A 26,982-nucleotide genomic window follows, 5' to 3' on the forward strand; every position below is an offset into this window, starting at 1 on the left:
GCCAAAAAAACATTGTATGGGTCAAAATTATTGATTTTTCTTTTATGCCAAAAATCATTAGGATATTAAGTAAAGATCATGTTCCATGAAGATATTTTGTAAATTTCCTACCGTAAATATATCAAAACTTAATTTTTGATTTGCAATATGCATTGCTAACGACTTCATTTGGACAACTTTAAAGATGATTTTCTCAATATTTAGATTTTTTGCACCCTCAGATTCCAGATTTTCAAATAGTTGCATCTCAGCCAAATATTGTCCTATCCTAACAAACCATACATCAATGGAAAGCTTATTTATTCAGCTTTCATGTGATTTATAAAGCTTATGACTGGTTTTGTGGTGCAGGGTCACATATGGTAACTAAACATTAATTTGTGCATTTATAGTCAGTATGTGCATGTTGATCTGAATGACCCCTAGTGACCTCTTCAGGCCAAGTTCACATGCATGCGCTGTGCTTCACTGCTGACCTTTGTGGGACGTGTGTTTCATGTCCAAACAAACACATTCCAGCACAAGACCTTAAAAGTGACATCACTGGACCATGTGACATTGACTCTGACATTGATGTTGCGTCATAACAACACGTTCTGCAATGAATGTTAATGTTGCATAATGCACACACAATTTAAATTACACACAGCAGTTTATTTATTTATTTTAGTTTTTTTGTTGTTGTTTTTGGTATTCATTTATGTATTTGTTATTTTACGTTACTTTTTTACCTTTGTTACTTTTTATTTCAAGTTATGCATTTAATTTTTTTTACTTCTGCCGCACTTGTACTCTTTTGTAAACCTTAATTTAACTTTATTATGTGAAAACAGTAAAATAATTACAAAAAAACCCATCAAAATGTGCAAACAACATGGATAAATAAATTGTATATTTTATATATGTATATTTTAAGTGTTTTACGTAAACAGATTGGCAGTCTAATAAATAATTGTGGTTAAGGTCCCTCCAATAATAATATAACGCTGTTTTTTTTAAGTATTAATAATTCGTCAAAACAGTTTTCACCTGATGCGTCAAAAATCGCTGAATGTCACCGCTTATTATAAACGCAAAATCACATGTAAACAATTTACAGTAACTTACCTGCTGCAAATAAGCAGGTTTATCAGTTAGTTGGCAAAGTTGTCAGTGTCCGACTCGGTCTCCTGTCCAGCTGGAGTGACAGTAAAGTTAAGGTGTGTCAACACATCGAGGCTACTAGTTAAATTGTTCAGGTGACAGATAAACTAGTCCTGCTCCAGGGGGCGCTTGGCGGCTCAAAAGCCGAAAACTCCTTCGAGTCGCAGTTAAACCTCGGGATATTTTATGTCAGTGAAGACATTAGTACACTAAAATCTATAAACAATTCAAAGTCAAAGACTTCGAACCTGAGGTAATAATGCAAACATGCCGCGGCAATGTTTACAAAATGATATTGGAGTCATTCTAATCAGATAAACGCAAACGGCTGTGATTGGTCAATACTGAGCAGCGCTGAGAAAAGTAACACCTATCAGGTGCCAAGCGCTGCTTCAGGAGCAGGTGTGGATAATAATTAAAACCGGAATAATGGCTGAGAGACACTTTGACAAACGCTGAATGGGAATTAAGGAGTGGAGAATGAAAAGTTAAGAAATTATTCTTTAGATTCATCCTACCTGACCAATCAGAGACAGCGTCCGAGCTGCTAAGCCCCGCCCTTCCGAAAACACCATTCTATGCGCTTGTTAAATTTCTGTAGCATACACAGAAGGTTATTCACATTCCAATACACAACAGTATCCAATCACAGGCCGTCTTTGCCCTCCGCTCGTCCAATCAGACGAGGGGGTGTGTGAGGGTTTAGCCTTTAGCTCAAGCTTCTTCTTTTTTTTTGGCGCCTAACGTGTAGCCTATTAGAGACATTAACACTACCAGTGTGTGTGCGCTTGGCCTCTTTCTCACTCATACACACACAGATGGATCACAGCATGTTTCTGCCGTAAACACAGCAGAAGTCCTGAATAAAAGATCAGCAAGTACTCAAAACACAAACGTTTTAATACACTATAAATAACTTATTCCTGAGGAGACCATAACATGAATTGCAACGAGATTCACGTTTTCTTAAGCAAACAGCAGCACTTGCTTGGTAGCAAATAAATGTTAAGGTAAGCTTATGTTTTAAGCTGTGCGCAGTACATGAAATGCTGCACTTACTGTAGCACATCTTGGAATCAGACTTGTGGCAACACATCTTGTTTTCTGTAGAATCAAGAATGAAAATGAACAGGCCAATGGATGCTCTGCAGTGAATGGGTGCCGTTAGAATGAGTCTCCAAACAGCTGATAAAAGCATCACAATAATCCACAAGTAATCCGCACCACTCCTGTCCAACAGTTAACATTTTTTGAGGTGAAAAGCTGCGTGTTTGCAAGAAACAAATCCATTATTAAGACATTTTAACTTCAAATGTCTATCCATAATACTGCTTTCTCCAGTAAAAAGTTGTCTCGTCTGAATCACGAGATAAATCTGCACAGACCAAGCAACGTTTACAACCAAAAACAGTCCAAAACAGCTCTAAACAAATATGTGGATGGATTTTGATGTGACAACATGGACTTTTTAACTGGAGGACGTGTTCTTATGGATTATGGACTCATATTTTATGAGTAGTAGTAATGGTTTGAAGTTAAAACATCTTCATGGATTTGTTCCTTACAAACACGCAGCTTTTGGCTCTACAAGATGTTAACTGATGGGACAGGAGTGGTGTGGATTACTTGTGGATTATTGTGATGTTTTTATCAGCTGTTCGGACTCTCATTCTGACGGCACCCATTCACTGCAGAGGATCCATTGTTGAGCAAGTGATGCAATGCTACATTTCTCCAAATCTGATGAGGGAACAAACTTATCTACATCTTGGATGACGTGAGTCAATTTATTCAGCAAATTTTCATTTGGGTGAACTCTCTTCAATTTATACATTGCTGAATTTCAGATGTTTCATGTTTACTTATACCGAATAGTGCTGGAGGTTTTGAACAAACACTCACCAGAATGCTTGAGGAACAGTGCCGCCACACAAACACTGTAAAGAGAGCAAAACAGAGGTATGGGAGAGAGAGCCATCACACCAACATTTGCTGCACAGTTCATCTCACTGTAGTATGTAGGGCAGATGCTCCGTAGGGTCCATAATGTCAACCAAACACAGGACATGGTAGCTGTATGTGATGCACCACTGCTCCTGAGTAAAAAATTTACAGCAGGACTCAATTCAGACATCATTTAGAACAAAGATACCTAAATTTAGTCCAAGCTTGCTTCTGTAAACTCAATATCAACATCTTGCTCCCTCACGCGGAAAGGATAAAATATTCAGCAGACATCACTTAGAGCGCTCACAAAACACAAAGACCCACATCGGAAAACAAAAACCAGGCTCATGCACAAGGATTTTTAACAATTCAACTTGAAAAAAGTTCAAAAATCACATCATGTAGAACATCACAAACATTATTTTAATCCATTAAAAGTGCTCTACAGTGATTATCAGCCCAGCATTATGTACCTCTAAAGGACGCTCGCACGGACAGTATTTTTGCAGTGATAAAGCAACCAATAGGATTAACATCTACCAGCATTAACAACAACTACCAGTGCTTGAAGTTTCTCAGGTGTGCAAGTGAGTGACCACAGTGACTGAACATGACCAGTGCGCACATTTAGAAAGTCATTAGCTGTTCTGACAAAACCTACAAGGTTCCTAAAAACAGTGTAATACAGAAACTGTTGTCAAACAAGTTTCTTTTTTAAAGAAAAGTGATACAAAACTTCATTTTTGAAATGTTAACCTAAATAGAGTGACATTCAGTTTTACACAAGTTAATACTAAGAGTGAAGACAGTAGACAATTTTTGCCTGTACAAAAATGAAAAAATGTCATTGAACTTTCAATAGTTACATAATAGTGAACAATTCACTTGTCGATTAATGTTTAAGTGAATGCATTAACTAAGCTAGTTCACATGGCCTCAACGAATACCAACATTTCAAAAAGTTGGATGTTGGACTTTTAAATGTTGGGAAACAACTGCAATTTCCACTGCATTTCAACAGTGTGAACATGCTAATCCAAAATAAAGTCTACAAGTTACAAGAAATGAGTCTTAAAGGGATAGTTCACCCTTCAATGCGATCATATACGTCCAAAATTCTATTAGATTCTTTTCTCAGGGTCATTTTGAGCATGCAGAAGAAGTCAATGGGGTCCAAAGTTTTTTGGTACCCAATGTTCTTCAAAACATTCTTCTTTAGGGGTTTATAAAAGAAAAAAAGTCACACAAGGATTGGAACAACATAAGTAAATGATGATAGAATGTTCATTTTTGAGTGAACTACCCCTGTAAGAGATATGCAAGAACCTTCCAGACTTCCAAAACCTGAAAGGTTGATAGTTGGGTAGTAGTCTGTACCAGTATGACCAAACGTGGCACCTCTCTACATTGGACACTCTAGTCCAGGATTCCTCAAATCCTGCCCTGGAGGGCCAATGCGCTGAAGAGTTTAGCTCCAAGCCTGATCAAACTCACCTACCTGTGATTTTCTAATGATCCTGAAGACATTGATTAGCATGCTCAGGTGTGTTTGATTAGGGTTAGAGCTAAACTCTGCAGGAAAGTGGATCTCATGGGCCAGATTTGAGGATCCCTGCTCTAGTCTCACGCACTTCATAGTCAAGAACAAGCGTAGGCCATGAGACTGTAAGTTCACATCAAGCTCGCCATTTGGGACAAGGCCATGGGCAAGACATCATTTCAGAACCTTCAAATTCTGGACATGGTCTTAAATAGGGGTAACCAAACTTGGTCCTGGAGGGCCGGTGTCCTGCAGAGTTTAGCTCCAACTTGCCTCAACACACCTGCCTGGAAGTTTTCCTGGTCTAACACTTCCATGAAGCAACAGTAGGCTACATATTTTTAGACATTTTTACTATACATTCTCCAGTGTAGCACATCTACAAAATACATTTACATAACAATGAGTCACTTTTCTGCTTCCTCTTTGGGTTGTGGTTTTGAGCAGCACTTAGATCCAGCAAACAGCGACCTAAAGACGTTCCTCTTCTTCTTTCCTGTCCTGGCCTTTCTGGGCGATTGTTCGGAGAGGCATATAGACTTCCGGAGCGTGCCGATACGCCGCTCATGTTCACGGATCTTACACTGCAGGTGGTTCTGGATGGCAAATCCCAGGGACTCCATATCCAGCGACGCTCCATAGACTTCCCACGTCATTCCCTGCTCATCCCAGACGATCTCCTGAGTTGCACCGCTCTCCTCCTTTTCTCCTTCCACCCCTGCTGTTCCCCCAGAGTTGAGTGGCTTCAAGGAGTCCCCAGAGGTCTTCTCCGCCACCTCGGGCAACACTTGACAAGTTGAGTCAAATTCACTGATGGTTACTTGGGGGGGGACCGAACCGAGAGGTTGCGGAAACTGGCTACGAAGCTCAATCTCTATTTGACAGATGTGTTGAAGTGGTTTCTGGCTATTGGGAGACTTGTAAGGGGGTGGACCTAGAAATCTAGGCTTGGCTCCTGTTGGTTTGGGGTCCGGTAAGGCTACAGTCGGCAACCAATCAGAGTCCGAGTTGCTGTCAAGGTTGAGCCCATTGTGCAGGCCAGCTTTAGAGTTGAGGTCAATCTCATGGTTCAACTGACAAGGTTGAACGTTGTGGACTGGGCTTGTGACTGTGGATCTGCTGCAGACCTCCACAACCGCCTGGACCTCGACATCAACGTACACCAGTTTCAGATCCGCCTGCAGTGCTGCATCCTTCATCTCGGTCACTGGGAGACCTTCAACTGTCATTGTCACTGCATCCTTCAAGTTCTTGGGTGTCGGAATCTTATTCTTTTTTTTATTCATTACAGTATCCTTCTTGACCTCAGTCGCCATTTTGACATTCTTAACCTCAGCTTCCCCCTTTCTCTCTCCTGTGTTCCTCCTCTCCTCGCTCTCTGCTTCCTCCCTTCCCTTCTTTTCACAGAGTATCTGACTCTTTCCTGCGTGTCTCTCTTGGGTCGTGACATATGGGTCAGTCTTGTCTTCTGGCTCTTTCAGCTTTTCGGCACAATACAATGACAGAGAGGACATTTCTTTGCAACCTTTCAAGTTCGAGATGACGTCACTTCCTCCAAGACTGTGTCCCAGAAGGACAGCGTCTTTTATTTCGTCTCTTAGCATCTCTGCTTCTCTCTCGTTCCCGCTCTTTATCTCTTGCTCCTTTCGTCCCTGAGGGCTCTCCCCCATTGCTGCTTTCGTCCCCAGTTGCAGGTTGCTCTCCACCAATGTGTCAATCATTTTATCTTTTGGAGAAGAAGTCGACAGCAGTCCCTCTTTGCTCGTGACTCTTCTATTCCGCTCGGTTTTGTCCACTTTGAGAGACGCAGGATAGGGCGGTTTAAGTTTGGGGCTGGACGTAGCTCTAGGAATGTGCGAGAGAGTCCGGTTGAGACTCTTGGGAGAGTCGGTTGAGGAAATCTGGGAAGCAGATGATGTTTTTTGAAGCGTCTTTTGTGGGGAGTCTGTGGAGCCCATGATATGAGATGCTGAGGCAGTTTTTTGCATGTTATTGGGAAATGCTTTTGCACTCGCTTGTAGCTTCTTCTCATGGCTCACATTTGGGGATCTTGGTTTTATCCCACTGGGTCCAGTTTGGCTGGATAAACTTAAGACCTCCACTCCAAGTGCAGTTGTTTTGGTTGTTTTTTTCGATGCCGTTTTAGTCGTAGCAGTTGAACTGGCTTTTCCCGCAGTGACCTGCTTGGTTGTCGCTGAGTGCATGGTGGGTATTTTTGATGCAGCTGTGGATGCAGGGAGCAGTTCTGCGGCTGGAATGGCAGCGGTGGCTAATGCATTGTGTTTTAGTGTTTTCACATGGCCGGCGGATTCCCTGGAGGTGGATCTCTCCTCCTGCTCTTTAGCTTGTACTTCAATCCCATGATTCTCTCCAAGTCTTGTCCTGGTTCCAGGAGAGTGGTTTCCCTTTCTGTGCTGGGACTCAGATTCCCAGCATGCCTTGGGTTCATTATTTCCAGGGGGATGAAGGAAAGCAGGTCGGGATTCCATGAAACTAATAATAGTTGAAGGATCTAATAGTCACAATCTGATTTAGTGATGTCCTAGTTGTGGATGTGACACATCTGTGTAGAAACAACAACACATTTAAAAATATATTTTGATAAAATAATAAACCTTATTAAACAAATAATTTATATTTTTTTTAAGGACACAGTTTTTTCTGGCTTTAATGCTATTTTCACAAGTGTTGAATTTTCATTGTCATGTGTTCATTGATCAAACATTTTAATTGACATTGGAAAGACAGGATTATGGAAACTATGGATTTTATGTCAGATCAGTTAGGTACTGTAAATGCACTCCTAGAGTAACAACTGTAGGCTACTTTTATCATGCATATTGAACTGATCTGTACATTTACCATACTGAAAAGATAATCCTGTTGCACTGTGGTGATTAAACCAACCCTTACGAAAAAATAATCATGGTTTTATCTCAATTAAACTAAAAAACATGGTTACTATAGCTAAATCATGGTAACCACAAATTAGCCATGGTTTTGCTACTACACTAACCATAGTTTAACCATGGTATTTGTAGTAAAACTGGTTATACCAATGTTAATCAATACGCCAAAAAAGGTTACTACACTTTTACTATAATAATACCATGGTTAATTTTCGCAAGGGAACCCTTACAACACTTACAGCCCTAATGGAAGAAAGTTTTGAATGATGGCTGTTTTACGTGCAAACAGTTTTTAAAAATGTGCCACTTGTGAAAATAGAACCAAAGAAACTACATAAATTAATAAATTAATAATAATAATAATAATAATAAACTTAAATGCTCAAATTCCCTGCTGGAAAAAAAGAAAGAAAGGAGAAAAAACTAATTTAGGCCAGTTTAAGAAGCCTATCCAAAACCCTGAAAAACAGACCTGTCTAACTAGGTTAGGCTGCAGCTGTTGATAAAAAAATCTCTTATTCTTCTCTATATTTTAGTTCAGTATTTCGGTTTTAATTCTCCGTTTACATTAATATAATGTAACATTTAATTCGGTTCTAATTTGTTCTAACAAGTTTCCCGCGTGTACTTCTTCAAAGGAGGGGCAGAGATTCTAACTTACATGCGACGCCCTTAACTACACACAACACAAGTAAACACTATCCGTTATTAACGAACTACACAAACGAGTTCTTAATAAATTTAACGCACAAACATACTCACTATTTAATGCCTCCCATTCCGAACCCAGACATTGCCAAGACGCTGTGCTGCTCTGAATGAGCTTCAGTTTGCGGATGCTGTAGCTGTGAAGTGTGTTCCCTCTCACGCTTGAATAAATGACGAGACGACGCTCAGTTCTGCAGAGGATGACGCACGCACGCACGCACGCACGGAATACAGCTCACGTATCGATTTAGTTTGATGTGCATCTCATTTTTCCAAAACATCAACTGGCATTGTAGAGATGTGAGCGTTACACCGCCACGTTTCTTTGCTTTCAGCTGGGAAATCGCCAGAAAGCAATTGCATCTCTATTCAAACATCAATGTATCTGCATTTTATTACTTAGCGCTATAGACTGGATTTAATTTTGTAAACGGAAGTTTAAAATCCTTTATTTATTTAATAAATAACGTTACATATCTAATTTCAATAGACTAGAATATGTTTTAAAATCCTTATAAAACACATACATGTTCTAATCACATTCACATTTACAAAGATTCTAATTTACATGCGACGCCCTTAACTACACACAACACAAGTAAACACTATCCGTTATTAACGAACTACACAAACGAGTTCTTAATAAATTTAACGCACAAACATACTCACTATTTAATGCCTCCCATTCCGAACCCAGACATTGCCAAGACGCTGTGCTGCTCTGAATGAGCTTCAGTTTGCGGATGCTGTAGCTGTGAAGTGTGTTCCCTCTCACGCTTGAATAAATGACGAGACGACGCTCAATTCTGCAGAGGATGACGCACGCACGCACGCACGGAATACAGCTCACGTATCGATTTAGTTTGATGTGCATCTCATTTTTCCAAAACATCAACTGGCATTGTAGAGATGTGAGCGTTACACCGCCACGTTTCTTTGCTTTCAGCTGGGAAATCGCCAGAAAGCAATTGCATCTCTATTCAAACATCAATGTATCTGCATTTTATTACTTAGCGCTATAGACTGGATTTAATTTTGTAAACGGAAGTTTAAAATCCTTTATTTATTTAATAAATAACGTTACATATCTAATTTCAATAGACTAGAATATGTTTTAAAATCCTTATAAAACACATACATGTTCTAATCACATTCACATTTACAATTTAACATCAATATGGAGCACAAAACCAGTCATAAGGGTCATTTTTTCGAAATTGAGATTTATACATCATCTGAAAGCGGAATAAATACGCTTTCCATTGATGTATGGTTTGTTATGATAGGACAATATTTGGCTGAGATACAACTATTTGAAAATCTGGAATCTGAGGGTGCAAAATATTGAGAAAATGGCCTTTAAAGTTGTCCAAATGAAGTTCTTAGCAATGCATATTACTAATCAAAAATTAAGTTTTGATATATTTACGGTATGAAATTTACAAAATATCTTCATGGAACATGATCTTTACTTAATATCCTAATGATTTTTGGCATAAAAGAAAAATCGGTAATTTTGACCCATACTATGTATTGTTGGCTATTGCTACAAATATATCTGTGCCATGACAGCTTTTGTGCTCCAGGGTCACATATCTGCTATGTACATTTCTCCTAGCTGTTTAAATGACTAAATGCAGAGCAAATAGAAACTCCTGCATATCTCAATATCTCAATGCCAAAGTCTGCATCAAAAGTCAGAGATCTCAGTATTAGCTCAAATGTTTCTCATCAAAGTCAATGATTTGAGCTGCTTTCCATTCATTTTATAACTTTATACTCTTACTGTATGACCACAATGGCTTATTGTAAGAAAATATTGACCCATTTTTGTTTCTATTTTTAGGAAATGTCTGAGAAAAAGAGTTGTAATTTTATAAAGCGATATGTGTATTGTGTGAGACTTCACTTTTGTCCAAATGAAGTTCTTAGCAATGCATATTACTAATCAAAAATTAAGTTTTAATATATTGATCTATCAGTCTGTGTCTCCTCACAGAAACAGCTGCGTGTGTGCGCTCAGCTGTCCGCTCCATCTGTCTGCTGTCGGTTCGAGTGCCGAGCGTCAGTGCTCTTTAACTCTGTGAGTCTGGCCGTGTGTTCAGTCTCCGTCCGTCCGTCCGTCCGTCTGTCTCTCTCATGGCCTCCGAGCGCTCGTCCGCTGAGAGTCGCTCCTCGCACCTGAGCTCTGACCCCAGCATCATCGGCACCGACGCCGCGGCCAACAGCATGTGGGAGGAGAGCTTCGACACAGAGAAGTAAGACCCCTTTCATTTCACACACAACAACTCTGAACATCCAATGGACATTTACAACATTCACACTTACAAACCTTCCTGCAGAGTTTAGATCCAACACACCTGTCTGTAATTAACAAGTAAACCCTTAACTAGTAGATTCAGATGCTTTTAATTAGACTCTGGAGGAAAGAGGCTCTCCAGAACCAGGAATAAAGAACTAGATGACAAAATATCACTATAAAATGTGACCCTGGAGCACAAAACCAGTCATAAGGGTCCATTTTTAGAAATTGAGATTAATACATCATCTGGAATCTGAATAAACAAGCTTTCCATTGATGTGTGGTTTGTTAGGATAGGACAATATTTGGTCGAGATACAACTATTTGAAAATCTGGGACTTAACACTGCTTTTGTGCTCCAGAGTCACAAACCTGTTTTGAAAAGAAAGTAATTGCAAAATTGCTTTTTAAATGTAAAACATTTTCAAAAAGAGATTTGATTATATTTGTTAATATTATTTAATTGGCCTGAACTGACAATGAACTGCTGTATTGTTAATAACTAACGTTAACAAAGATGAATAAATACTGTAACAAACGAACTGGGCATTGTTAGTTAATTTTAGGTAATGCATTAACTTTTATTGGGCCTTTTTGTAAAGTGTTACTGATATTTGTTAGGAAATTATGTAAAAAAATATATAGCGATTAAAAGACGTATTTTAAACGTAAAATTTAATTTGAAGGTAAAGTAAAATTTTAATCTTAAATGTCACTTACATAGTTTATTGATGATTTTAGCAGTAATTGCTGAAGTCATAAAAGAGATCAAATCTCAAGTTGTTTTTATTTTGAGAATAAAGAGCCTAGAAATCTCACCGATGTCTCCGATATTTCTCATCAGACTCTCCACGTTCATTTTATTTTATAGCTCTATACTCTAACTACTACTGACTCATGTGTGTTTGATTATTTCTCCTAATGCATTACTTCCCTCTCAGAGAAACATCTGAGACAAAGCTGATTCTTCAGTGAAACAACTGAGCTGGAAAACCCCATGAGCATTAAATAATTGATCTGGCTTTAAGTACATGCAGTCTTACTTTTCTTCTGACTCTGTAACTAAAGATAAATAACCAGCTTAGACCTGAGGTTTTGCTTGTGCTCAAATGCTTAAAAACCCCTAAATGAACTCAAAAACTAATTTAAAATCAAACAAAGGCAGCAAAAGCAACCCGAATCATTTCTTGTTGATTAAAGCTTCAGATTGGAGAAACAGTTGCTTGATACATTTACTAGCGTTGTAAGCTCAAATGCCTAAACAAGTAACAGAAAACAATTATTTGAGGAATCATTCATAACTGGAACAATAACAGTGCAGGATGAGTTACACTCTGAAGTTTGATACTTTATACTTCAATAATAGTGATGCTAGACTTACACTACTGTTCAAAATGTTACCGAGTCTTTTTTTGTTCACCAAGGCTGCATTTATTTGGTCAAAAATAAAGTAAAAATTATGAAATATTATTACAATTTCAAACAGCTGTTTTCTATGTGAGTACATATTAAACTGTAATTTATTTCTGTGATGCGCAGCTGAATTTTCAGCATCATTACTCCAGTCTTCAGCGTCACATGATCCTTCAGAAATTATTCTAATATTCTGATCTGCTGCTCGAGAAACATTTCTGATTATTATCACTGTTGGAAACAGTTGTGATGGTAAAGTTATTACTCCAGTCTTTAATGTCTAAAGTGTCTGCTTAATATTTCTGTGTAAACCATGATACATTTTTTTTCCAATATTTTTTTTGATGAATAAAAAGCCAAAGAACAGTATTTATTTGAAATAGAACTCTTTTGTAACAGTATACATGTCTGTACTTTCATTTTTGAGCAATTTAATGCATTATTGCTGAATAAAAGTATTCATTTCTTTAAAAAAAAAAAAACTCTTTTGAACAGTAGTTTAACAAATTCCCAATTAAATATGGTAAACAGTATATAAAATTGTTTATGTAAAAATGTAGTTTTGAAGTTATTGGAGTACAAGAAAACACTATTTCAGCATTTCTACATCAACATTTCACTTTTAATTCGGTGTGTAACATTTCTTTGTAATTATTTGCCAAATGTGCACGCATTTTCTAAGTGAAAGTGGCACGCACTAAAAGATTTGAGTTATGATGCATTGAGACTCAGAATCAAAAGGCTGCTTTGAAAGCTGAATGTGATCTCAGACTGGAACTTCACTGGCAGCTCTGCGTCTCTGTCTCTGTGTTTCAGTCACGGCGTGAGCACTAAGAGAGATTACTCTAGGGATTTTATCACAAAATACATTCACTTTCTTTTAAAAGTGACGGTTATTTTGCAGAGTAAGACTAGCTCTGGTTTCAACTTCTCTTGTTGATCTGGAACAACATTCCTGCCGGGTAAACAGCTAAATCATAAACCTACGTAAACCATTTTAAATTGTAACCTATTAGTAATTTTGTTGTTTATTTTCGACATTTTTATTGTTTTTTTTAATATATATTTTTTTATTAGTTATATATTTGTATTAGTTACTCTCTCCCCCCTCCCCCTACTTTTTGGTCTACAGTTTTTATTAATTCTTATTTCAGTTTTAGTTATTTTAGTATACCAAGAAATGTTGCTTTGGAAACCAGCTCAAAGAAAATGTATGTTTTTTGTTGTTCTTGTTGTTGTTTTTTTTAGTTTTTTTTTACAGTTAACATTAATTTTAAGACCAAACTAAAATGTTTGGTAACATTTACTTGAAGCCTTTATCTACAATGCATTATAAAAGTATTCTTAACATGTATTGTAACGCATTATATATTTTTTAGAAGTAATTGTATATTGCATTAAAATATTTGCAAAATCTTGGTTACATCTGAAATGTAGCTTTTTTCCTCCATGAGATAAAAGTTATGACTTTTTAAAATCTTGAAATATATCAAAATGAATCCAAAGTCAGAATTGTGAGAAATAAACTTGCAATTCTGAGAAAAATGATCAGAATTGTGTGTATAACAAAAAAAAAAAATCACAATTACATTTTCTAAACCATGCCAATAGAAATTGGTTGTTTTCATACATTATATTTTCTCAAGGTGTAACTAATTATAGTGTTATAATGCATTATAACTGTGGTTAGAATTATTAATGAGATCATACCGACCATAATGAGATTAATGCATTAAAAACACTTTAATGCATTATATATATAAAGGCTTCAATTTCAATTCGATTCAAATATTAGATTTATGTCTGATGATGAGTTATGAGTTTCTCCTGAACAGGCAGCGATGGCCAGTCGGGTCACTTGTCGGGTTTTGGCCATGGATCTCAGGGGTCACGGTGAGCTCAAACGTCTAGCTTTAGTTCAATGGTTAACCTGTAAGTTACCCGTGTGCACTGATCTGACTAGTACAATCACAAACAGGCGTAACTCAAGTCCGGCACGCCGATGACCTTTCCACGCAAACCATGTCCAGGTAAAACACACACACACACACTGAATTATGACTTTTATCTCATAATTTCAATTTTTTAAAATCTCATAATTATGAGGATGTCAGTTTTCACTTTTATCTCATAATTTCAACTTCATGTGTTATAATCTCAACTTTTTATTTTATGATTACGACTTCTTATCTCACAATTACGATTTAGTATGTCATAATTTCAACTTTTTATCTCATAATATCACTTAGCATGCCAAGTTTCAATTTTATGTCATATTTATATTTTATCTCATAATTATGACTTAGTGTGTCAATTTTGACTCGTCTCATAATTTCAACTTCATGTGTTATAATCTCAACCTTTTATCTTGCAATTATGACTTTTTATCTCAATTATAAGTTAGTATGTCAATTTCAGCTTTTCAAACTTATGACTTATGTTAGATTCAATTTTTTCATAATTACAGCATTTTATCATAATTATAACTTACTATGTCAATTTCGACTTTATCTCATAATATTACTGTCATAGTTTTCATAAATATTTTCCATATATATATTTTTTTTTTATCAATTTTAACTTTCAGAGCAAAGAAAGAAAATAAATATGAGGTTCATTATGATTTTTTTTTTTAAATGTCTTTGAATTAAGTCTCTTCTGCTCACCAGGGCTGCATTTACTTGATTAGAAATACAGTAAAAACAGTAAAACTGTGAAATATTATTACAATTTAAATGAGCTGTTTTCTATGTGAATATCTGTTAAACTGTAATTTATTTCTGTGATGCGCAGCTGAATTTCCAGCATAATAGAGCTGACCAATCACCTCCTGTGCTCACAGAGACGTAGCCAATGTGGTGCGAGCGACGTACGGCGAGATCCCGCCCCCCATCATCCTGGTGGGTCACAATGTGGGCGGAGCCATCGCGGTGCACGCGGCGGGTGGTGCCCTGCTGCCCTCTGTGGTCGGGCTGGTGGCCATCGACGTGGTGGAGGGTGAGAAACACTGCGTCATCTGTCATAAACCAGCATCAGTCACATTTTTTTTTTTACATTTTAAAATGCTTATTACAAAGGTATATAATATTGCTACTACTACCAATTCTACTAATAGTAACAACAGTAATAATAAAAAATGTATACATTTATATAAAAAGAATAATATTACATTTAAATATTAAACAATATATAAACTAAAATAATATGAATAATGAATCTTGATTTTTAATTTTTTTTTTTTTTTTTAAGAAAACATTAATTCAAGCTTTAGCACTACTGTTTCTACTACTGCCGTTACAATATCTTAGTTTCTGCCAAATACTTAAATAATATATATGTAGTTTACTTAAATAAAATACATATATATTATTTCTACAATTTAGTGCAGGTTCTCTTCAGTCCTGCTTTTATCCAGCGGGAAAGAAAAAAAAAAGGGATTTTATCACAAAATACATTCACTTTCTTTTAAAAGTGACAGCTATTTTGCAGAGTAAGACTAGCTCTTGTTTCAACTTCTCTTGTTGATCTGGAACAACATTCCTGCCGGGTAAACAGCTAAATCATAAACCTACTAACTAACCCTAAAACAGAGAGAAATGACTTGTTGAAGCCCCAACAAGAACATGACAAAATCACATCTCCGCCAAGCCTCTGAATTATGACTTTTATCTCATAATTTCAATTTTTGTATCTCATATTTATGAGTATGTCAGTTTTCACTTTTATCTCATAATTTCAACTTCATGTGTTATAATCTCAACTTTTTATCTTATAATTATGACTTCTCACAATTACGATTTAGTATGTCATAATTTCAACTTTTTATCTCATAATATCACTTAGCATGCCAAGTTTAAATTGTATGTCATATTTATATTTTATCTCATAATTATGGCTTAGTGTGTCAATTTTGACTTGTCTCATAATTTCAACTTCATGTGTTATAATCTCAACCTTTTATCTTGCAATTATGACTTTTAGTATGTCAATTTCAGCTTTTCAAACTTATGACTTATGTTAGATTTCAAATTTTTCATAATTACATAGTTTTATCATAATTATAACTTACTATGTCAATTTCGACTTTATCTCATAATATTACTATGTCATAGTTTTCATAAATATTTTCCATATATATATATATTTTTTTTATCAATTTTAACTTTCAGAGCAAAGAAAGAAAATAAATATGAGGTTCATTATGATTTTTTTTTTTTTATGTCTTTGAATTAAGTTAGTTGCCTTATATATACACTACCACACATTATTGAAGGCAGATGTATGGAAGCCCATTTCTGCCAGATTAGAAAAAACATCATGCCAGTTGACAAAGTGGCATAATCCTCATTCTCATAACATAATTTTTTTGTCTCATATTTATGCCTTAGTATGTCATAATTTAGCCTTAATTTAGTTTTTTAAACCTCATAATTTAGATTTTTTTTGTCCATTTCACTATCTCATAATTACAACTTAGTATGTCATAATTTTGACTTTCTTAATTATGACTGTCATAATTGTTACTTTCTCAGTTATGACTGTTTAAACTTTTTTTGTTAACTTCAATTTTTAATATCATAATTTTGATTGATCTCAATTTCAACTTCATGTCATAATTTCAACTTTTTATCTCAAAATTATGACTGTTTACTCAATTTAGTTTTTTTAAACCTCCTAATTTAGATTTTTTGTCCATTTCACTATCTCATAACTACAACTTAGTATGTCATAATTTTGACTTTCTTAATTATGACTGTTTACACTCCATTTATTTTTTGTCAATGCTAATTTTTTAATTCATAATTTCGATTTCTCTCAATTTCAGCTTCATAATTTTAGACTTTTTATCTCATAATTATGACTGTTTACACTTATTATTTAGATTTTTTTTGTCAATTTTGTTTTTAATCTCATAATTTTTAGACTTTCATCTTTATAATTTGTCATCCCAATTTTGACTCTCATAATTAAATAATTTTGACTTTAATGACTTATAATTTTGAGATAAAAAGTCAAGTATGACATACTATGTCTATTTTCGTCAATGACAATTTATAATTTTGACTTTTTAATGTCATAATTACTACTTGGTAAATCAGTTTCAACTTCTCATCATTATGACTTGGTATGCAGTTTTTAGTTTTATATCATAATTATGACCTTTTTATCTCATAAATCTGATTCCCAATTTTGACTGATCTCATAATTACGATCTACTAAAGCATGACTTGTTTCTTATGTGGCGAAACTGGCTTCCATAACAACTGAAATCCTGCTATTGGTCACATACACCCATATTTAACATTTATTAACCTTTGACCCCTCCGTGTGCAACTGAACAAACAGTGCATGACAAACAACCGAGCGTAATCGATGTGCATGTGTGCTTCAGCCGTGCAGTGTGTACAGCTGGAGAATCGACCTGTCTAAAGCAGAGAAATACTGGGATGGCTGGTTCAGAGGGATATCGAACCTCTTTCTGTCCTGCAACGTCCCAAAACTCCTACTGCTGGCAGGCAAGAGACACGTACCAATCAAAGCACTCCTCTGAAACACATGAAACAGACATAACAGTAATCCTCCTTTTAAGGAACATTCTAAACAATGCAACATATAATCAAACAAATGATGCTGATCTGAATGGCTAAAGGGAATCATTTATGCAACAAAATTGCTCAGTTCTGTCAGTTTAATGTGAAACGTGTCCTGTGTTCAGGCATTGATCGACTGGACAGAGACCTGACCATTGGACAGATGCAGGGTGAGTCTGATCAATAACTGTATCCTATGACAGCAATCATGCATTGAGCTGCACAATAACAAACATTGAAATCTGCCCTAGCAATCTATATAAATGATTTCGAAGATGCCTAACAATCTCAAATGACTGTGATTGGTCGACCAGCGCTGAGAAAAGCAACGTGACCAACAGCGTTTTCACCTGAATAATGATGGTAATAGTAATGTGCTAGCATGCTAATATTCTCTATTTAATGTTTTCTATGGCTTCTGTAGGTAAATTCATGATGCAGGTGCTGCCCCCTTGTGGACACGCAGTGCATGAGGACATCCCAGATAAAGTAAGAGTATATATCATATCCACATTTCTATTCAAAAGCTTGTGATCACTGATTTTCTTCTAAGAAATTGATACTTTTATACAGATACATTAAATTGATCAAAAGTGACAGTAAAGACTTTTATAAAGATACCAAGATTTCTATTTGAAATAAATGCTGCTCTTCTGAACTTTCTATTCATCTGTGAATCCTGAAAAATAAAATATATCAGTTTCCACAAAAAAAATTGGGCAGCATAAAAATTGATAATAATCAAAAATGTTTCTTGAGCAGCAAATCAGCATATTAGAATGATTTCTGAAGATCATGTGACACTGAAGATCTGATCACAGAAATAAATGACAAATTAAATTAAATATTCGCAAAGAAAATAGTTATTTTAAACAATAATATTTACTGTTTTTTTTGGAATAAATAAACAGTCTTGGAACACTCAACATTCACTCACTCATCTGTATAAACATTAATTATGCACAGATGATTTTGCTATTCTTGTTGCACGTTTTAATGCAATATCTGATTTTTGTGCATTTTTGAGGTGGCAGATGCTTTGGCAAGTTTTATGATCAGACACAAATTTGCCGAAGCACGCAGTGAAACTAAAAGGTGAGTTAATAACAAATGAACAATTCTATCTAAAACTATTTTAAAAAATTTATTGGTCAACTTACCTATGAGGACTTACCTATATATATATATATATATATATATAGTATAAAATGCATTAAAAGGTGTAATAAACAAATTCTGCTGAAGTTTGAGCATGTTAAACATCATAGAAACTGCATGTCATTCTCTCTCTCTCTCAGTTCCTCGTACCCGTTCATGCGGTGAAAACACGAGAGTGAGTGACATTGTTTTTCTCGTCTGTAAATGTTTGCTGTCATTTGTTTGTACGGCAACTATCTATCCTGTCTGCATTTGTGCATGCGAACTGAACAGAGTCGAATGTCTTTGTCCATCAGATAAAGCAGAACAGGCCTGAAACCTCCACCAGATCAAAACATCCTTCACATCCAGCAAAAACATGCTACTTTTGCCATTAATCCAGGAACTGTTTCAACTGTCACTATCCTGAGTTTAGAATAAAGATTTGAATGTTCATTATTCAACTGTGTCGGAATTTTTAGTTTAACTGACAGGAAACATTCAAATATTTAAATGAGACGGAATTATGTGACACTGTGTAAATGAGATGATGTTTAGCCCCAAAAAATTTACATTAAAATTTATTAATATTCAAAGCACAGTCTGACTGAAACACGTGCAAAATACTGAGCATGAAATGGTACAAATGTCTACTGAGTGTGTGTGTGTGAGAGAGAAATACGGTGAGGTGAACTGCAAGTGTGTTTTGTGTGCGAGTATACAAACATGTGACCGAAATCCCAATCTCAAAACGAAATCCAATCTCTAAATACATAAAGTGCATGATGGAAAAACTGGGCAATTAAGGAGAAAATTGGACAAAATTATTCTCTATTTACAATATACAGTCAAACAAGGAAGAACGCGTTACAGATTTAAAGGAACAGTGCACCTGAAAACGATCATTTACTCACCCTCGTGTCTTTCCACAACTTTGTTTTGCCAAAAACATCTGGAACTGTTTGAATGTAGTGCACAAGTCATATTAACTACTTTTATGGTGATTTCTGGAGTTTTAAAGAAAAGAAAAAAAGAATAATAGCGATTTAGACCCGTGGGTGAATAAACAGTAACAGAACAATCACTTATGGGGTGAACTCTCCTTTTAAAGAAATGGTTCACCGGAAAAAAAAGTTTGCTGAAAATTTACTCACTCTCAGGTCATCCAAGATATAGATGAGTTTGTTTCTTCATCAGATTTCTCTCTGAGTCTCAGCAATGGATCCTCTGCAGTGAATGGTGAATGGGTGCCGTCAGAAGGAGAGTCCAAACAGCTGATAAAAACATCACAATAATCCACAAGAAATCCACACCACTCCTGTCCATCAGTTAACATCTTGTGAAGCCAAAAGCTGCATGTTTTTAAAAACTATCATTAAGGCATGTTTAACTTCAGACCATTGCCTTTGGTAAAATATCCATAATGACGCTTCCTCCAGTAATAAAGTCCATCCCTTGTTATCCTCTCACATCAAAAATTAATCAACATGTTTGTTTAGAGCTGTTTCAGACTATTTGGGCTTGTAACCAGTGCTTGATCTGTGCAGATTTCTCTCCTGATTCAGACCAGACCACTTTTTCACTGGAGGAAGCGTTATTATGGATTATGGACTCGTTTTTTAGCCAAAGGCAACGGTTTGAAGTTAAAAACATCTTAATGATGGATTTGTTTCTTACAAACACACAGCTTTTGGCTTCTCAAGATGCTAACTGATGGACTGGAGTGGTGTGGATTATTGTGATGTTTTTAATCAGCTGTTTGGACTCTCATTCTGACGGCACCCATTCACTGCAGAGGATCTACTTGTGAACAAATGACGGAATTTCTCCAAATCCGTTCTTCTTCTCAAATCTTGGATGGCCTGAGGGTGAGGACACTGCCAGTAAACATTCATTTTTAGGTGAACTATCCCTTTAAATGAAATCCACTAAAATCTCAAGTGGACAGGGCATGTGGCATGCACAGCAAACATCACATGTCCTGCTCCACAGAATCCAAAGAGCACTTCCTAGAAAGTCCCACAGTTCTGTCCCATACAACGTCCGTCACACACTCCAGGTCTGGCGTCTTTGGTGAGGGCCAAATCCCCAAAAATCTCCAAGGCGGCGGCGTCTAAATACTGAGATTCTCTGTTTGTTTTTTTTAAATACTGCAGAACTCAAGCACATCAAATGCTTCTCTATAGAAAAATAAACCACTTCTGATCAGATTCAAAATAGTCTTTGACACGTTCTTTCTGCTGGGATCACAGACAAATGGTGAAACGGGCAGCGAACGCTGCGGCGGTAGGAAAGAGAAGATTGTCGAGCAAAGCAGAACCGATCGTCTGCCGATACCGAACAAGTGCTTTAGCTGTAGTGTGCACTGCGGGCGAGAGAGAACAGAGTTTACCCTGCTTTTCAGAGAATGTAGAAGAAAGATGAAATGAACGTAACATCGGACGTGGATTGTAGTATGTACTCGGCAGGCAGTTACATGCTCAATCACTGGCCATTCAAAGCCCATTCAACCCGTCTGAGCCCGTCGCTGCGGTCACCCAAACATTTGAGCATGAGTGGGCGGGGCCAGATCAGCACTTTGGGTCGTCGGTGGGCGTGTCAATGTCCGAATGCCCCGCCCCCGTAGCGAGCGACATCTCTGAACTGCCACTGGCTATTGGTTGTAACTCACCTGCGGAGGAAAGACAGTCATAAAGATATTCATCAGTACGGCTGTGTCCTAATTTGTATGCTGTCCTTACTAAATAGCATGCAAAATAAGAACAAGTTGCAAATCGTATTTCAAAATGGTTAACTGAATGTGCACTTGTAGTGTAAACCTTAAAGTATATAATAATATTAATGAAATAAAAGGCAACCTAAAGATTTTCATAAGTACACTTTGTAATGTCAAATAAATAGTTTTAACTTAAAGTACATTTTAAATAATTTTTATATTTTTGTCATGCTTTATTAAAGAAGTACAATTATTCTGATGTGTTGACTAACATACTGAAGCACATGTAATGCATGTGATATTAATTTTAACTGTAGTGTGTTATTTGATATTGCATTTAAAGTTAATATATTTTAAATGTACTAAATTGCAACTTATTTTAGTATGGATGTGATTTATTTTAGTAGGAATTATATATATTATAGTTTTCATTAGTTTTTTTTTTTTTTTTTAGTAATTTTTGTGTTGTCATTTTTATTTTTGTTTTTATATGTCTATATAGTTTTTGTTATATTTTCATTTCAGTTTTAGTTTTAGTTATTTTAGTACATTAAGTTAAACTCAATGAAAAAGAGAAATGATCAAATAAAAGTCAAAATAAGTTCAGTAACAATTTCAGTTAACATTTATTTTATTTCAAGAAACATTTTTTATGGTTTTAGTTAACTATAACAACTCTTGCTATATATCAAAACATGACATGCATGTTTTAACAGAAATGACATTAAAGTATATTTTAGTTTCCCATAAATGCTTGTCAGTTCATTCAGCAGTGCACTTTAACCATATTTCGAGACAATATAAGTAATTATGAAATTACATATAAAGATGTACTTGCGTCTAACTTAAGTGGGTCAAAAGAAGTGCTCTAAAGTTCAGCTAATTGCATTTTACATAAATGTTTAGACTACAATACATTTTCATTTAATTACAATTAACATGCAATTAAATGTCCAAAACATTACATTCAGTTTGTGCTTGAAGTGTATTATTTCTGTAGTGCATACTATTTTTTAAAAGTATGCTAAAATGTACACTTTATTCACAAGACTATCTGGATGGTTTGCCATTTTTGCCACATGCATATTTGTGCATGCTTTTTTGGCCTGTTATTAAATGTGCACTATTATTTGTCACTTTTGATAAAAGCATCTTCTAAATGCAAAAATGTAAATTATTACCCACAAGGCCTTGCACTAGAGAAGAGGACGACTTCCTCTCTCACAGAAATCAATGTTTATGAACTCGTTCGCACACTCACTCTGTTCGGTTGGCAAGGTGTCCTGGGACAGTGGCTCAGAGTCCAGGAGGACCTGAGGGAGACCCACCATCCTCACTCCGGGGTCACGCCCCCCCACGACATCGCCGGCCATGACATCATCGCTCATCACCATGGCGTTGAGAGCCACGCCCCCCACGGCGAGCTCGTAGTCCAGGGGAAGTTCATTCAGACACTCAGCACTCGACTGCATGTGAACAGAATTACACCACAGTCACACAGCATAGAGTTAAATACAATAGAATTACACTATAGCCATACTGAAGCAATAAGCCATGAATTTCAGGGATTCTACCATGGTTAAGGCCAGGATTATTACAATTAAGTATTAAACTACTACTCAAATAAACTACATAAAATAAATTTCATAACTTAAAAAACTAACTTAAAAATTAAAAAAAAACTTAAACTTGTTTTATTTTATCTAGTTAGCAAGGCAAAATTTTTTCCCTTTAGTTAAACTTAATTATCTCAATAAAAACTTTTTCTTAAATCTACAAAAATGACAAAAACACAACAAAAGTACTAACACTTTAACTAAAATTAAAATGAAAACAAGACATCCTTTTTTCATTTAGTCTAACTCAATGCATTAGCATAACTAAAAAATGATAGATATATAAAAAAAAAAATTCTAAATCACAACAAAATTACTAAAACTCTAACAAATTAAAATGTAAACACCATAAATATAAAAATTTCAAAATATTAAATAAACTTTTATAGTATCAGTGATTCTAAAATTACACTCATTATGGCACAATACAATGTTATTAGCGAACATCAATGTTTTAAGAAATAAATAAAAATATACAATAAGATGAAATTAAAAAAATGAATCCAATGGAAATATTTGAAACTAAAATGAAATAAAATTAATAAACACTATACAGACATTTTTTTTAAAAAATACTAATACAAATGACAAAAACACAACAGAATGACTAAAACTTTCAAATTAAAATGAAAACAGAAAATATATTTAAAAAATAATTAAAAGTATTAATGTTTAAAAAAAACTAAATAAAATACGATAAAATGAAAATAATGATTCCTCTGGAAATAATTTAATGTATCAATTCATTACCGTAATTAATAATAATTAAATCATACTTAGTATCATTATTATTAATATTAATAATAAAGTAAATTTATTCAGACTGTTATTCAGCTGTTTGTATTACACTGATTCTGTCTGAAGCTTCGTGTTCAGCTCATTTCTCTCTGCACTCGAGGAGGACTAAAACATGCACAAACAGCACATGACACACGAGCCTGACCTCTGCACAGCGACGAGGGAGAGAGAAAAAACACCAACCGTGAGGCCGAGAGCTTTGAGGATGTTCATTTTACACATGGGACACGTACGATGGTCCACCAACCACGGGTCGACACAGCCCTTATGAAACAGATGCCTGCGAAAAGCAGACGAACAGTGAAGACCGTGAAGGAGGGACAGATGTGGGTTTATCAGTCTAAAGCCCCGCTCACACCAAGAACGATAACTATAAAGAAAACTATAAAGATAACGATATTAGCGTTCACACCAGCGAACAATATCGTCTGTCACTTTAAATTTTCTAGCTCATTATAGCAGGATGGATTCTGATTGGCTGTCAATTTTTTATCGTTCATCAGCTGGAAAAAAGCTGGATATCGTTTCTCTTTATCGTTATAGCTGTGGTGTGGACTCTGCTATTCTTTAATATTGAGAACGATTTTTAGAACTATATCTTTATCGTCCTTGGTGTGAACGGGCTTTAATACAGCAGCCTCTCATGTTTGCGAGTTTTCAGTTGAACACTGAATGAATTTCAATGAATTGATACAAAAAGACCTGCACACCACTTACATCCTCTTTTTGTAGCAAATAAGAGAGTATTTAGCAACTTTGTTATATGAAAACATAGAAATAAATATAGTATAGTATATATATAATACAGTATATATGCTATATCCATTCAAAAGCTAAATAATTCAATCAAAGTATTTTTAAAAAAAAAAACGAAATAAAATAGGATAAAATGAAAATAATGATTCCTCTGGAAATAATTTAATGTATCAATTCATTACTGTAATTAATAACAATTAAATACTATTTAGTATCATTATTATTATAATTAATAATAAAGTAAATTTATTCAGACTGTTATTCAGCTGTTTGTATTCCACTGATTCTGTCTGAAGCTTTGTGTTCAGCTCATTTCTCTCTGCACTCGAGGAGGACTAAAACATGCACAAACAGCACATGACACACGAGCCTGACCTCTGCACAGCGACGAGGGAGAGAGAAAAAACACCAACCGTGAGGCCGAGAGCTTTGAGGATGTTCATTTTACACATGGGACACGTACGATGGTCCACCAACCACGGGTCGACACAGCCCTTATGAAACAGATGCCTGCGAGAAGCAGACGAACAGTGAAGACCGTGAAGGAGGAACAGATGTGGGTTTATCAGTCTAAAGCCCCGCTCACACCAAGAACGATAACTATAAAGAAAACTATAAAGATAACGATATTAGCGTTCACACCAGCGAACAATATCGTCTGTCACTTTAAATTTTCGAGCTCATTATAGCAGGATGGATTCTGATTGGCTGTCAATTTTTTATCGTTCATCAGCTGGAAAAAAGCTGGATATCGTTTCTCTTTATCGTTATAGCTGTGGTGTGGACTCTGCTATTCTTTAATATTGAGAACGATTTTTAGAACTATATCTTTATCGTCCTTGGTGTGAACGGGCTTTAATACAGCAGCCTCTCATGTTTGCGAGTTTTCAGTTGAACACTGAATGAATTTCAATGAATTGATACAAAAAGACCTGCACACCACTTACATCCTCTTTTTGTAGCAAATAAGAGAGTATTTAGCAACTTTGTTATATGAAAACATAGAAATAAATATAGTATAGTATATATATAATACAGTATATATGCTATATCCATTCAAAAGCTTGAGGTCAGTGATTTTTTTTAATTAAAAATTTATTTATTCATCAAAGATGCATTAAAGTGATCAAAAGTGACAGTAAAGACATTTATAATGTTACAAAATATTTCTATTTCAAATAAATGCTGTTTTTTGAACTTTCTATTCATCAACGAATCCTGAAAAATGAAATGTATGACGGTTTCCACAAAAATATTGCGCAGCGCAACTGTTTTCAACATTGATAATAATCGGAAATGTTTCTTGAGCAGCAAATCAGCATATTAGAATGATTTCTGAAGAATCATCTGAAGACTGGAGTAATGATGCTGAAAATTCAGCTTTGATCACAGAAATAAATTACAGTTTAACAGAGATTCACACAGAAAACAGCTGTTTTAAATAGTAATAATATTTTGCAATTTTAAAGCATTTTTCTGTATTTTTAATCAAATAAATGCAGTCTTGGTGAGCAGAAGAGACTTCTTTCAAAAACATTAAAAAAATTAACCTACTATAATAATATAAATACAATTAGATGAGATATACAATGTAGTATTATATTGCTTTACTATTGAAAAAAAAGCAGATTTAATGTAGCTATCTTGTTAGTGTCTTATCAAAAGTGCAGTCAGGTGTGTGTTTACCTGCAAGGTAAGATTCTCACTACATCATTTGCTTTATAACCCTCGATACACACGGCACAGTTATCAAAATCACTCTCCGTCTCCTACAGGAAAAAACACACACATTATACAGACAAAACACAGAGTGCAGGACTCTATATCAGCAGAACCCACTGCTGTAAGGACTGCCATATTGAATGTTTATTTGTTCACCTGATCGCCTTTCCTGATGGTCCGCACTTGTAACTGGCTGATGGCTTTTTTGGCAGCGTCGCCCAGCCTCCTCTGACCAATCAGAGAACAGAACGTGATTAATAAACGCTTTTCTCCTTCGACTTCAGACTGTTAACTTCTACATCCGTCTCTCGTTAGAATAATTAAAGACTGAGGGCTGTAATGAAAGGCTCTGTTGGCTTCAGGCTGCGGTTGTTTTCCTGTGATGAAAGTCACTTCCTGTGGCCTGTAATCATGTTTTAGGGTCACGTTTAAACACACACAAACCTAGAGGTGGAAAGTAACTAATTACAAATACTTTCGTTAGAGTACTTTTTTCTACTTTCTTGAGTATAATTAAATTGTGGTACTTTTACTTGAGTAGAATAAAACTAAAGTATTCAACTTCACTACATTTATTTTTCACCAAAAGTACAAATTACAAAAAAAAAAAAAATTAGACAAAGGCGGCGCCGATGGAGAAGAGCGAGCCGGCGTTTGACGGGCACTTTTCAAACTCCTGGGGTG

General features: G+C 35.6%; 4 protein-coding genes across 7 annotated transcripts in view; 1 reads left to right on the forward strand and 3 right to left on the reverse strand.

The window, feature by feature from the left end:
• LOC107748092 (protein phosphatase 1K, mitochondrial-like) overlaps positions 1–1,708 on the reverse strand; it is a 13,057-nt gene extending 11,349 nt beyond the window's left edge. Inside the window, exon 1 of one of the 2 annotated variants that reach the window (XM_016562752.1) lies at positions 1,662–1,708. The gene's annotated coding sequence lies outside the window, so the exon portion shown is untranslated. Of the gene's footprint in view, positions 1–1,107; positions 1,184–1,661 lie in introns of those variants that run through there. The other variant, XM_016562751.1, reaches the window with a different exon arrangement.
• Positions 1,709–4,943: 3,235 nt separating this feature from the next.
• LOC107748090 (G protein-regulated inducer of neurite outgrowth 1-like) lies at positions 4,944–14,855 on the reverse strand. 3 transcript variants are annotated; one of them, XM_016562749.1, is made up of 3 exons: positions 14,790–14,855; positions 10,245–10,490; positions 4,944–7,193 (listed from the first exon to the last, which is right to left on the reverse strand). In XM_016562749.1, exon 3 carries the CDS (start codon positions 7,117–7,119, stop codon positions 5,038–5,040), a length of 2,082 nt encoding a protein of 693 aa, XP_016418235.1. In that variant the 5' UTR covers positions 7,120–7,193; positions 10,245–10,490; positions 14,790–14,855; the 3' UTR covers positions 4,944–5,037. The 3 variants fall into 3 exon arrangements, with proteins under 3 accessions (XP_016418235.1, XP_016418236.1, XP_016418234.1); XM_016562750.1 differs by lacking the exon at positions 10,245–10,490; XM_016562748.1 differs by lacking the exons at positions 10,245–10,490; positions 14,790–14,855 and adding an exon at positions 8,302–8,397.
• Positions 10,387–19,248, forward strand: LOC107748094 (protein phosphatase methylesterase 1-like). Its single transcript, XM_016562754.1, has 11 exons — positions 10,387–10,505; positions 12,779–12,785; positions 13,798–13,855; positions 13,941–13,992; positions 14,805–14,997; positions 17,328–17,478; positions 17,679–17,723; positions 17,978–18,042; positions 18,581–18,648; positions 18,852–18,886; positions 19,008–19,248. The coding sequence occupies exons 1-10, from the start codon at positions 10,387–10,389 to the stop codon at positions 18,874–18,876; spliced, it is 783 nt and encodes a 260-aa protein (XP_016418240.1). The 3' UTR covers positions 18,877–18,886; positions 19,008–19,248.
• A 1,917-nt stretch (positions 19,249–21,165) lies between these two features.
• Positions 21,166–26,982, reverse strand: part of LOC107748095 (RING finger protein 150-like) — a 12,467-nt gene continuing 6,650 nt past the window's right edge. The window contains exons 3-7 of the mRNA XM_016562756.1: positions 26,455–26,583; positions 26,263–26,345; positions 24,990–25,086; positions 22,668–22,872; positions 21,166–21,361 (exon numbers count right to left, since the gene is read on the reverse strand). Coding sequence (XP_016418242.1) covers positions 21,261–21,361; positions 22,668–22,872; positions 24,990–25,086; positions 26,263–26,345; positions 26,455–26,583 — 615 coding nt within the window. The 3' untranslated portion in view covers positions 21,166–21,260. The remainder of the gene's footprint in view (positions 21,362–22,667; positions 22,873–24,989; positions 25,087–26,262; positions 26,346–26,454; positions 26,584–26,982) is intronic.

This window comes from Sinocyclocheilus rhinocerous, unplaced genomic scaffold, assembly GCF_001515625.1.
Source record: "Sinocyclocheilus rhinocerous isolate Xijiao unplaced genomic scaffold, SAMN03320098_v1.1 scaffold6644, whole genome shotgun sequence".
Taxonomy (NCBI): domain Eukaryota; kingdom Metazoa; phylum Chordata; class Actinopteri; order Cypriniformes; family Cyprinidae; genus Sinocyclocheilus; species Sinocyclocheilus rhinocerous.

Coding starts and splice junctions, on each gene's coding strand:
- LOC107748090 (XM_016562750.1), bottom strand. CDS start 7,119: ATGGAATCCCGACCTGCTTTCCTTCATCCCCCTGGAAATAATGAACCC.
- LOC107748094 (XM_016562754.1), top strand. CDS start 10,387: ATGGCCTCCGAGCGCTCGTCCGCTGAGAGTCGCTCCTCGCACCTGAGC. Junction 18,043..18,580: donor ATGAGGACATCCCAGATAAA/GTAAGAGTATAT, acceptor TGCATTTTTGAG/GTGGCAGATGCTTTGGCAAG. Junction 18,649..18,851: donor GCACGCAGTGAAACTAAAAG/GTGAGTTAATAA, acceptor TCTCTCTCTCAG/TTCCTCGTACCCGTTCATGC.